Source organism: Argentina silus (genome assembly GCF_951799395.1).
Source record: "Argentina silus genome assembly, chromosome: 15".
In the NCBI taxonomy this organism is placed as follows: Eukaryota; Metazoa; Chordata; class Actinopteri; order Argentiniformes; family Argentinidae; genus Argentina; species Argentina silus.
Genome location: NC_139669.1, coordinates 12,346,953 through 12,359,165, shown reverse-complemented (window position 1 = coordinate 12,359,165; position 12,213 = coordinate 12,346,953). Strand labels below are relative to the sequence as shown.

Genomic DNA, 12,213 nt, shown 5'->3' with positions numbered 1-12,213 from the left:
TTTTACCAGCCACTTTGACGGGGAGCCAACAAAGGTTTGCGAATACTATGCTTCTATTTAAAAAACTAAACTAGTGTGATCTGCAATTATGGTCACCATTGATTAAAGTAAAATTCAACTACAGTACACAAGATGGCAATTTACACACGTCCGCCTGAGATAGAAAACATGCAGGGGAAAATATTTAGTGGTATTTTGACACAGGGATAGGCGCAAAACTTTTTTTGGTTGACCACCTTGGCTGGTAGACCAAAAAGTTAATTTTATGTCCTGATGGTCTCATAACTTTACCGTTTTAAAAGTCGCAATGGTTGCTCTTCGAGAATACCAGTCATTGCAAATTAGTGATTAATCTGGGAAGTTGTTGAACGGGTGGGTTCCCGCTTTAAAATGGTATAAATCGCCACTTGTACAATGCCTATGGCGAAATTTGCAAGGAATTTGAAAGTGTTGCCAGGAAGTATATGAGCTCCTTTGTACTCCATAAGTCTAGAGGGGGAGAGTGAGTATTCAACAGTAATCTACATCTTTGCTTTTGTATCTGAGAAAGATATACCTTGGTGTTGACTTCTAGTGGCACCCAGATGTCAGGTGTGTGTCTCTCTGCTCATGTCTCTCCTTCGTTCCCCCATTTGCAGAAGAAGCAGAAGGACGCTGGCGCCCCCAAAAGGCCAATGAGTTCCTACATGCTGTGGCTCAATGCCAGCAGGGAACGCATCAAGTCGGAAAACCCTGGAATCTCCGTCACAGAAATCTCCAAGAAGGCCGGAGAGATGTGGAAAAAGATCGACAAGGAGGCTAAAGAGGTGAGTGGGGGGACTTTATCCCTAGAATCCTATCACATTGCACTTTTCTGCTTTTTTTGCACTTCTCGTTAGACGCTAACTGCATTTCATTGTCTCTGTACTTGTACTCTGCACAATGACAATAAAGTTGAATCTAATCTAATCTATTTTCTTAGTTTTGCCGTCATACATTTCTTGTTCATTGTTTTTTGGTTTTACAGAATTTAAGCTCCTTTTCTGCAATGTTCTCTCTCTCTCTCTCTCTCTCTCTCTCTCTCTCTCTCTCTCTCAGGAGTGGGATGGTAAGGCAGAGGAGGCTAAGAAGCAGTATGAGAGAGCCATGAAGGAGTACAGAGAGAGTGGTGGAGGAGCCGATGCACCTGCCAAGAAGTAAGGGATAACACACACACACACACACACACACACTCACACACACACTCGCACCTCTTCATTACACACATTGACCTCGTCATCACACAGTGACCTAAGCTCACACTTGTAATATGGCCTTTTTGACACGAACATCTCCATTCCACCACTTCACTCTGACAGGGAGAGCAAGAAGGTAGTAAAGAAGGAGGAGAAGAAGAGGAAGTCTGCCGGAGGAGAGAAGGAGAAGGAGCGAGGAGGAGGGGGGGGAGGAGGTGGAGGAGGGGGGAATGACAGCTTCAAGAGTCGAGAGTTCATTTCCAGCGAGGAGAGTTCGTCAGACTCTGACGGCAGCAAGAGCAAGAGCAAGTCCAAGTCTAAGTCCAAGAGCAAGTCCAAGTCCAAGACGAAGAGCAAGGCCAAGAGCAAGGCCAAGGTACTGTCCTGTCGCCATGGCAACACACCTATACAAACATCTCAGTGAGGCAGGGAGTGATCTTCAAAAGAAGTCAATTTCTGTTTCTCCCTCGGTTTTCCTTGCCCTCTTTTTCATGACCACTTTCTCACACCCCTTTTTTTACCCTCTCTCCCCAGGAGTCTGATGAGGAGGAGGAGGAAGAGGCCATATCAACGCCCCCCACCTCTGAGGGGGATTCCGACTGAGGAGAGGGAGTAGGAGTTTCACTGGACCTGCTGATGCCATCACAACAGTGGCACATTTGGACATGTTTACACACAGCATATCAACCTAGCATACACTCATTGACACACACACACACACCCCAAGCGTTACATGGACCAAGAATTTGTACTGCCTCTCTGTATGTCCCAACCACACTCTCAGACAGTGCATACCTCTGGCTGCGACCATTTTGTTTGTCCTCTCTGGGAGTAACAGCTTGACCCTCCTTACTGACTCTCCAACACAAAACCCTTAGATCCACAAAGGGTTCCCCCAACAGACTGAATCGAATTTTGCAGCGTTTTATGTACTACATTACCCACAATTCTACTGGGTATTTTCACTCCGTGGGGATGGTTGTAGTCTGCACTGAATAATAATAATGGGGTAGAAATGGTTTTGGAGGTAGTCTTGTTTTCCTGTGTAGAGAAATAAAAAAAACTTCAATTCAGTGCATTTTATTTTATTTTGTTTGTTATTTTGCGATGTCATGTTTTTTCTTTCTTCTCAGCCAAAATGAATAAATCTTTTTAAAATAAAATATGTTTCCTCAAGGTTCATTGCCCTTATATACTTACTCTCTCCTTTCTTTGGCTCTGTTTCTCTTCCAGGACTGTCCCAGGGGAAGGAGAGATGGGTACGGTGGTTTTAGAGTGGACCACCTATGGTTTAGTAGACAAATGGAGGGATGGACCGTGGTATTAAAATAAACTGGAGGAGAGACACACACAGACACAAAATGTACTATTATATATAGAAGCACATGTACACTTGATACTTGGCAAATAGTTTGTTTTAGTTGATACTGTGATATCAGCAGCTTTACTCAAGGCAGAGAGGTAATAGCCATTTACGCCTATAATGATGTTACGACAACAATCGATAAATCTTTGCGTGTGTGTGTGTGTGTTAACGATGACATACATGGGTGGGTTTGGGGTAGGTGAAAGGTTTGGGGTTGAAAGGCTAACACTGATCAGACCTTCATCCCAGATGCAGATCAAGATGAGATTTTTATGCTTCTCTTTGTGGTTATGTCCATCCATTTAACAAAGCAGCGGTGGTTTTTAGAGAGTGAGTTATTGCGATGGGTTGGCAGGGACAGAGACAGTGGTTTCTAGGAGACAATAAATAGGGATCACTAAAAGGAGTCAAGTGGTAGGATGCATTGGGTGGTTTTTAAGAGCCAGGGATTCTAGAATGGAATAATAGTGCGTGGTTCTGACCACAAGGGATTCCATTGGGTTAGGTAAGAGGCTCCTCCCAGGGTTTCAATGCAGGTCTGCAAAGTCTGGAAAAGTATGGAAAAGCAAAAAAGAAACAGTCTGGAAAAGACATCTGTGAAACAAGACCTATATCATATTCAGAATTGTATTCAATATATTCAAAAAGACAGATAATTTACACAGATCTACGTTGCGGCATTAGGTAGTGCAAGCCTATTTTATGTTTGACAGCTCATGAAGCAGAACACGGTACACACACATTTTTGACAGATGTGCCGAAACACAAACCCACAAATCAACTGAGCAGTCTGAAAATGTAGGTCTGATAATGCAGGTCATTTTTAAATGGAAAATGTGTACTCCTCCTTCCCCTCCTCCTCATTATCATCATTGTCTTCATCAGAGTTCCTGAAAATGGCTGCTTGGTTTCTTCTGCCCTTGACACGATAAGGGTTAAACATAAGAGGAGATTTTCTCTATATAATAATAATAATAATAATAATAATAAATGGTTACATAGCTAATGATGACCCTAACATGTGTGATCAATATCCGGACAAATAAATGAATAAAATATGTAGACATACATATACAACTGTGTATAGATTATCATTCACTTTACCCCCCTCTCTCTCTCTCTTTCTCTCTCTCTCTTCTTTCCTTTTCCTCTCATTCTCAAATCGCATCCTGATACTTTTAACCTCTTGGCCCTACTTTTTCAACTGCTCTATTTCTCTCTCTCTTTGTATACGCATTCTCCCCCTCTCCCCCTTTCTCTAGATCACTGTAATTGTGTGTTTATCTGTTATTTTGCTAATGTGTGTGCGTGTGCGCGTGTGTATTGAGTCAATTTCCTGTATGATGATCGCTTGTGCTGTGGTTTCCCCTTTCACAATTCAAAATCACATTAAAGAGAGACTAATGCTAATGCACTTCAGAGATGAAGAGATGACATATTCCAGCACGGCATCTATAGGCACCACACACACACACACACACACACACACACACACACACACACACACACACACACACACACACACACACTGTGTGTGTGTGTGTTAATTATCACACTCATGTTGTGTAAGTGACAATAATATTGATGGTAATAGTTAATATGTGTGTAGAACTCATTAGAGCCTTGCCATATTTTGTATTGATCACTCAAATGCATCTACACTCACCGAACACTTTATTAGGAACACTTGTACACCTTCTTGTGGTGGAGGTGGTGTAATGTTGAGGGGAATGTTTTCTTGGAACACTTTGGGCCCGTTAATACCAACCAATCATCGCTTGAATGCCACAGCCTATTTGAGTATTGTTGCTGACCATGTGCATGCCTTATTGGCCACAATTTACCCATCTTCTAATGGCTAATTCCAGCATGATAATGCACCATGTCACAAAGCAAAAGTCGTCTCAAACTGGTTTGGATGTGGTAGAACGGGAGATTCACAGCTTGAAAGTGCACCTGAAAAATCTGCAGGAATGCAATCATGTCATCATGGACTAGAATCTCAAAGAAATGTTTCCAACATCTTGTGGAATCAATGCCATGAAGAATTGAGGCTGTTTAGAGAGCAAAGGGAGGCCCTACCCAGTATTAATATAGTGTTCCTAATAAAGTGTTACATGAGTGTAAATACATAAAACAAGTAATGAGATACTTTTGTTTACTTTTATCCAGCACATATTGAATTGTAGGACATATGGCTTTCTGGTGGTGAACATATTCTTACAAGTTCACTGTTTATCCAGACTGGATTTTGAGGTCAATATGGGAGGTCAATATATTCAGAGGGTAATTTGTGAAAGGTAATCATTCAAGTGAATTAGATTAGATGTGCTTGGTGAGTGTATATCTCTACTGTTATTACTGTAATTATCTGTCTTTAGAAAAAGTTTGTGTTAACAGCTTTTGAGTGATGTAGGATAGTGAGAGAGAGAGAGAGAGAGAGAGAGAGAGAGAGAGAGAGAGAAAAGAGAGAGAGAGTGTGTGTGTGTGTGTGCATTCATGCGTGCATGCGTGTGTGTGTGTGTGTTTGTGTGCATGTGTGCATGTGTGCACGTATGTGTTTGTACTAAAGAAGGGTTCTGTGGGTTTAAAAAGCTGTTCAGATGGGCAGAGCCATAATGACGAATGGGAGAAGGGGATTTGTGGTGAGAAGAGAGTGGATGTGAGGTCAGAACAGAACGAAGAATAAAAAGACAAAGAGGTTTATCTTTTTCTTTTTTTCTTTTTCAATTAGAGAAAGGCAGAAAGGGGAGGTCCAATATCTTTATCACTCAATGACAAAGAAAACGAAATCATTCTGGGGACAAAGATTAGAGGATAACACAAAGGGAGGGTTCGGGTTAGAGAGCGGCCCACTAGCTCTAATGTTAAGAACGCAGACAGAGTGTTAGTGGTGGTGATCGTAGGTTTAGGTGTAGAACATTCACACACGCGTTGGGCAAGCACTTGGACAGGAGGAGATCACACACACACACACACAATGGCTCTCAAGGCGTTCGGCTATGTCAAAGACTTCTTCACTTACGAGACCACCAAGACTGTGGTAGTGAAGAACTGGTCGGTCGGGGTCATCAACCGTGCCGTCCAGCTGCTCATCGTCATCTACTTTGTCTGGTCAGTACACTCTGTGTGTTTGTTGTGTGTGTGTGTGCGTTTGCGTGCATGTGTGTATCCAGCTAATTCTGATATATTCAGATGTGTGTGTGTGTGTGTGCTTGTGCTAGAAAATGTGTGTGCATGCTTTTTGATTTTCGGTACTGTATGTTCTGTTTTTTTTTTACATGGGTTAGCTGTTTGATGGGATTACTGTCTAGAATTCTGCCATCACGCCATTGCTCTCTTAACAACCCTTTCTTCATTGTCCTCAAACCATCTCTGTTTCTCCTCTGTTTGTGTAGTTACGTCTTCATGTATGAGAAAGCCTACCAGGAGAGAGACACTGCCATCGAGTCCTCTGTCATGACCAAGGTGAAGGGCTTTGGTTACATTGAGGACCAGGTGATGGACGTAGCGGACTACGTCAGCCCAGTGCAGGTTTGTGACACCCTGACAAAAGTCTGAGAAGCCCTCATGCTAGTGAACCAGTTGTAGTGAAAGATAAAATGAAATAGTAATAATACTACAATGACTAATATCTTTGGACAGGGCAACATAATAGTCACCAGATTCACCAGAAATACATCACATAGTAGGAAGAAACAAAACTCCATACTGTACTAATTTTCAGACATACAGTAGGGAACTGATATTTCATCCAGGCTGATAAAATCTTCGAAAGATAAAGGAGGGGTTTGGAGGATTCATGGGTGACTTTTGACCATTGTTTTAGATCCTCATGTCTTAATCATTATCAGGTCCAAAACAGACATGGGGTTTGAATTCTATTGATTATTATAAGAATCCCATGAAATGAAAATGGCCAATTTGGGTACAATCAATGATCTTATTTCTCAGATTAAACTACAAAATACAAAATTATGTTGCAGGAATACTTATCTTATCTGTTTTTAACTACAAAAACCATTTAGAACATGTACGATTTTCTATAAATACTCTGTTCTTAACTATATGTTCATCTGTTAGGGTGCGTCTGTATTCTGTATCATTACCAAGATCATTATCACGGAGAACCAGTTCAGAGGCTTCTGTGCTGAGGTGAGTTCAAAGCACAGAGACATTGTTTCATGTTGTGTGTGTGTGTGTGTGTGTGTGTGTGTGTGTGTGTGTGTGTGTGTGTGTGTGTGTGTGTGTGTGTGTGTGTGTGTGTGTGTGTGTGTGTGTAATATTAATCATGTCTGTTCTCAGAGCAATGAAAGGTACACGTGTAACACTACAAATGACTGTGTGAAGCATTACGGGACGGCTCTTGGAAACGGTGAGTCCATATCTCCCTCTCTCAATCACTGCCCGCTTTTCCTTTCTTTTGGAACTATACTCTATACAGCATTTCTCTCTCCGACTGTCTGTCTGTCTGTCTGTCTGTCTGTCTGTCTGTCTGTCTGTCTCTCTCTCTCTCTCTCTCTCTCTCTCACACACACACACACACACACGACAGTATTTCTCTCTTCCCTGTCTGTCTGTCTGTCTCTTTTTTCTCTCTTTTTCTCTCTGTCTGTCTCTTTTCTTTCTCTCTTTCTCTCTCTCTCTATTTCTCTTTCTCTCTCTACAAAATTAATATTAACATATGGGAATAAAAGGGAATACAATTTGATGGAATAAATTAAATGAATAATAATAAATGGTAACACAGCTAATAATGACCCTAAGAGCGTGAGAACATAGAGCGTGATCAATATCCGGACAATTAAATAATATAGCAAAATATGTAGACATACATACACAACTGGGCATAGATTATATCATTCACTCTCCCTCATCTCTCTCTCTCTCTACAGGTATAATCACAGGCACTTGTCTGAACGCCTCTGAAGGCAAAGAGGGAAAATGTCAGATCCAGGGTTGGTGTCCTGCTGAGGTTGACACCAAAAACAGGTGAGTCACACACACACACACACACACACACACACACACACACACACACACACACACACATGCAATTTACACTAGCTGCCTCCCCCACTGCCTTTCAGAGGATGCCATCCTTCGGATGAGACGTTAAACTGAGGTCCCGAGTCGTTAAAGATCCCATGGCACTTAATGTCCTGGCTCTCATACTATCTTGACCACCTAATCATCCCCAATTGGCTCATTCATCCCTTCTCCTCTTCCCTTGCAACTGTTCCCCAGGCCATTGAAAGAGAACATGTTCTCAGTCCACTTACCTGGTAAAATAAGGGTTTAATAAAATATACATAAAAAAAAAAAAAAGTTCTCTCTCTCTCTCTACCCTACCTCTTTCTCAGCAATTCGGTAATGAAGATAGAAAACTTCACCATCTTCATCAAGAACAGTGTCCGCTTCCCACGCTTCAACGTCACAAGGTGAGTCCCACACACTGCCCAGAAAAACACCACCCAACAATTCCCATCTTCTGGTCCAGTAGATCCAGCTAGATCCATCAAGGTATTGTCAACACGCCTAACTCCACCTCTACATGTGCTTAAGTCATCTTTTTACATTTTACCAAAGATTTTTTTATAATTAGAAGATGGTTGAGTGGCTCAAAATCCAATGGTAGCCGTTGTCCACATCGGAAACTGCCACTGAAGGAATGCGAGGGCAGAGGATCTCGTCAGACTACACACGTGCGTAGCAGTCACACTCCTTAAATAAACTATTTTTTTGCCGATTGGCGGGCTAACATGCTCTGTTCTTTGCGGCGGAAATATCACAAGACCCTGGACATCACACGTGTTTAGCTCAAATCAATAAGGACAATGTGCATATATTAGCAAAACACAATTGTTCACAGCCCTTCTATTGTTTCGCAGCATTTAAAATCTGGCCCAGTCCTTATTTTTCCACGCACTGCGGACGGAAATGTGTTCCCTTCAGTTACATCAGGGCTCCAGAGTGTGACCATTTGACTTTGATTTTTAATTGGTCACACCAGTGCAGGCTGCAATCTTAGTGCACATTTATTATAGTCTCTATAATGGTTTTTTTTATATTGCAACTGTATGTAACACAACATGTCTGTCATCAGCCAAAACATGTTGCTTATATCTCAATCAATTGCTTTATTTGCCATACAATCAGATTGGTAGGAATGTGTTATTTATTGCACCCCCACACACACACACACACGCACACACACACACACAACACAGCTCACAACACATACACATACACACACACCCACACACACACATACACACACACATACACACACACACACACACACACACACACACACACACACACACACACACACACACGGGGAGATCTGAGCACGGAGTCAACCGTAGTTCGGTGCCCGGCCTGGAGAATTAGGGATTAAGTGCCTTGCTCAAGGGCACAACGGCAGTGATAGGCACATATGATGCCAGCAACCCTCCAGTCACCAGCTCACATCCGGCTCCCTGCTGGGGTGGGGATCGAAACCGACGACCTACCGACTGCTGGCCGGCCTCTCTTAACCTCTATGCTACCTGCCGCCCCTTGACCAGTGATCTCTTGATCTCTTGACCAGTCGCGATTAGAAGTGCAAAACTGAAGTTGTGCTAAAATGAAAGCTTTACAAAAACATCTGGCGATACTGTGGTCTTACTTGAGTCATTTCAGGAGAGCTACTTTTACTCTTGAGTACATACATTCAATCTAAGTACTCTTACTTAAGTACAGATGTTCAGTACTCTACCCACCTCTGACTCCACACACATGCATGCATGCATGCACACACACACACACACACTCTTTCTCTCTCTCTCTTCCATCTTTCACTTCCCACTGCCTCCCTTTTGCTCTCTCCCGCAGAGGAAACTTCCCTGATGTCATCAACGAGACTTATATGACGAGCTGCAATAATAATGAGAGCAACCCACTGTGTCCCATCTTCAAAGTGGGAGATGTGCTGAAAGCATACAACCTCTCTGACATTGCTAGCAAAGTGAGGCCTCTCTCCTCTGCTTTAACTCCCTCTCTCCGTCATTCTAACCTCTCTCTCCTTCGCTGTTCTTTTATCTCTCTGCCTCTCCATATGTTTCATCATCCCCTTTCCCCACCAATCCATCGTCCCTTTCTTCTTTGTTTTTTTCTCCTGTTCTTGAAATCTCTCTCTCTTTCTCTCTCTTTCTCTCTCTTTCTCTCTCTTTCTCTCTCTCTCTCTCTCTCTCTCTCTCTCTTGATTTTTCTCCCTTTCGCTCTCTCTTTCTCTATTAATCTCTCTCTCTCTCTCTCTCTCTCTCTCTCTCTCTCTCTCTCTCTCTCTGTCAGGGTGCACAGTTTGGAATAATTATTCAGTGGAAGTGTAACCTGGATTTCTCTGAGGAAAAATGTCTTCCATCCTACTCCTTCACACGCTTGGACGCTGTGTTTGAGAAGAACTCTGTCTCTAAGGGATTCAACTTCAGGTACTTTTCACATCTCTATCCTCCACCTCCTCTTCATTTTCCCTTTGTGTTAAGTGAGACCCTCTTTAACTCTTGCCCCTCTCTCTATGCACAGATTTGCCAAATATTACCAAACAAATAATGGGACGGAGTTCCGAACACTCTACAAGGCCTTCGCCATCCGTTTTGACATCCTGGTCACTGGCGACGTGAGTATGGAAGAGTATATGTGTGTATATGCACAAATGTATGCCGTACCAAATCAAATCTGTTTCTGTCTTTTCAGGCGGGAAGGTTTAGCATGGTTCCTACTCTGATCAACTTAGTGACTGCCTTCTCCTCTGTGGGACTGGTAAGGCTTCCACACTGCTGTTAAGATTGCATGCTTTATCAAGGGACAGTACTGCTATTGAGGTTGCATGCTTCATCACAAGACCATGATTGAATTGAGTAATTCAATGTCATAATAACCCTAGAGTCAAATCAGATATTTCAGGATCTGTCCAGTCAACCTTTATAACCGTCTTCATGTTGATTGGCTTTAGGGCGCAGTCCTCTGTGATGTCTACCTTCTGAACTTCCTGAAGGAGGCAGATCAATACAAGGCCAAGAAGTTTGATGAGGTACTGTACAATAATGTTGATGAAAGATTGTATTTTGTGTTGATATAGTAAGTAAAAGAGAGAGGTTGTTATAGTGTGTTTGTGTGTGTGTGTGTGTGTGTGTGTGTGTGTGTGTGTGTGTGTGTGTGTGTGTGTGTGTGTGTGTGTGTGTGTGCATGTGTGCATGTGTGCACGTATGTGTTTGTACTAAAGAAGGGTTCTGTGGGTTTAAAGAGCAACTCAAAACTCTCTCTCTCTTATTCTCTCTCTCCCCTCATCCCTCCCTCTCTTGCTCTCTCAGGTCTCTGGGTCACAGATGTCTCTATCCCTCTCTCAAAACATTGGCAGCCAGCTGTCAATCAAACTAGAGCAGAAAGACATATGATTCAGGACCTGTCTCTCTCACCATTGACCAACGGGTCTGAGTGACAGCCCCCTTCAACCAATTGGCAGAGAGGAGGATCCTCCCCCATATCCTTAATTTGTCAGCAGTTTGATTCTATTCCTGTCTCTTCACCTTCCCCCCACGACTGTAGCTTTGCAATGTTACACATGAGTCTGACCTGTTTGAGAGTGTCTCTATCTAGAAGACGTGGGTATGAACATATATGTTGGACATTGTAGATCGTTACTTGAAAAGTGTTTCAGATTTTGTGAAAATACTACATACTCTTCAGCAATGTTCCCTCAAACTTTTCTACACACCATGCAAAATCAATATCTGCTGAACAATTTAGCACTATGAGCAACCTGGTGTGGAATCGATGCGTTTACCATAATGATAATTATGAACCATAATCTACAGTGGATAATGGTTAATAAACAATATACTGTTATATCAATTCATTTGAGTGGTTTTAAATAATATACACTCACTGAGCACTTTAGTAGGAACACCTGTACCTTCTCATGGTGGAGGTGGTGTAATGAAATGTTTTCTTGGCACACTTTGGGCCCGTTAATACCAATCAATCATCGCTTGAATGCCACAGCCTATTTGAGTATTGTTGCTGACCATGTGCATCCCTTGACATGACAATGAGTTCAGTGTTCTTCAGTGGCTTTCTCAGTCACCGGATCTGAATCCAATAGAACACCTTTGGGATGTGGTAGAACGGGAGATTCACAGCTTGAAAGTGCACCTGAAAAATCTGCAGTTGCATGATGCAATCATGTCATCATGCACCAGAATCTGAAAGGAATGTTTCCAACATCTTGTGGAATCAATGCCACGAAGAATTGAGGCTGTTTAGAGAGCAAAGGGAGGCCCTACCCAGTATTAATATAGTGTTCCTAATAAAGTGTTACATGAGTGTAAATACATAAAACAAGTAATGAGATACTTTTGTTTACTTTTATCCAGCACATATTGAATTGTAGGACATATGGCTTTCTGGTGGTGAACATATTCTTACAAGTTCACTGTTTATCCAAACTGGATTTTGAGGTCAATATGGGAGGTCAATATATTCAGAGGGTAATTTCTCTGTCAAGGGACAAGGTAATCATTCAAGTGAATTAGATACCAAAAGTAGGCTACCTGCAAAATATCAGCTGAGCAACCATTTATCTACAGCTGC

At 42.3% G+C, this 12,213-nt stretch overlaps 2 protein-coding genes across 2 annotated transcripts in view; both read left to right on the top strand.

Annotated features, from left to right (window-relative positions):
- Positions 1-2,371, top strand: part of ssrp1a (structure specific recognition protein 1a) — an 11,249-nt gene extending 8,878 nt beyond the window's left edge. The window contains exons 14-17 of the mRNA XM_083685624.1: positions 551-806; positions 1,078-1,175; positions 1,338-1,590; positions 1,749-2,371. Of these exons, the coding sequence (XP_083541750.1) occupies positions 551-806; positions 1,078-1,175; positions 1,338-1,590; positions 1,749-1,817 (676 nt within the window). The 3' untranslated portion in view covers positions 1,818-2,371. The remainder of the gene's footprint in view (positions 1-550; positions 807-1,077; positions 1,176-1,337; positions 1,591-1,748) is intronic.
- A 3,189-nt stretch (positions 2,372-5,560) lies between these two features.
- Positions 5,561-11,018, top strand: p2rx3a (purinergic receptor P2X, ligand-gated ion channel, 3a; the record flags this gene model as incomplete). Its single annotated transcript, XM_083685623.1, has 10 exons — positions 5,561-5,694; positions 5,979-6,114; positions 6,664-6,735; positions 7,960-8,021; positions 9,457-9,589; positions 9,916-10,052; positions 10,147-10,240; positions 10,318-10,383; positions 10,577-10,654; positions 10,935-11,018. The coding sequence occupies 10 exons, from the start codon at positions 5,561-5,563 to the stop codon at positions 11,016-11,018; spliced, it is 996 nt and encodes a 331-aa protein (XP_083541749.1).
- Positions 11,019-12,213: the final 1,195 nt, after the last annotated feature.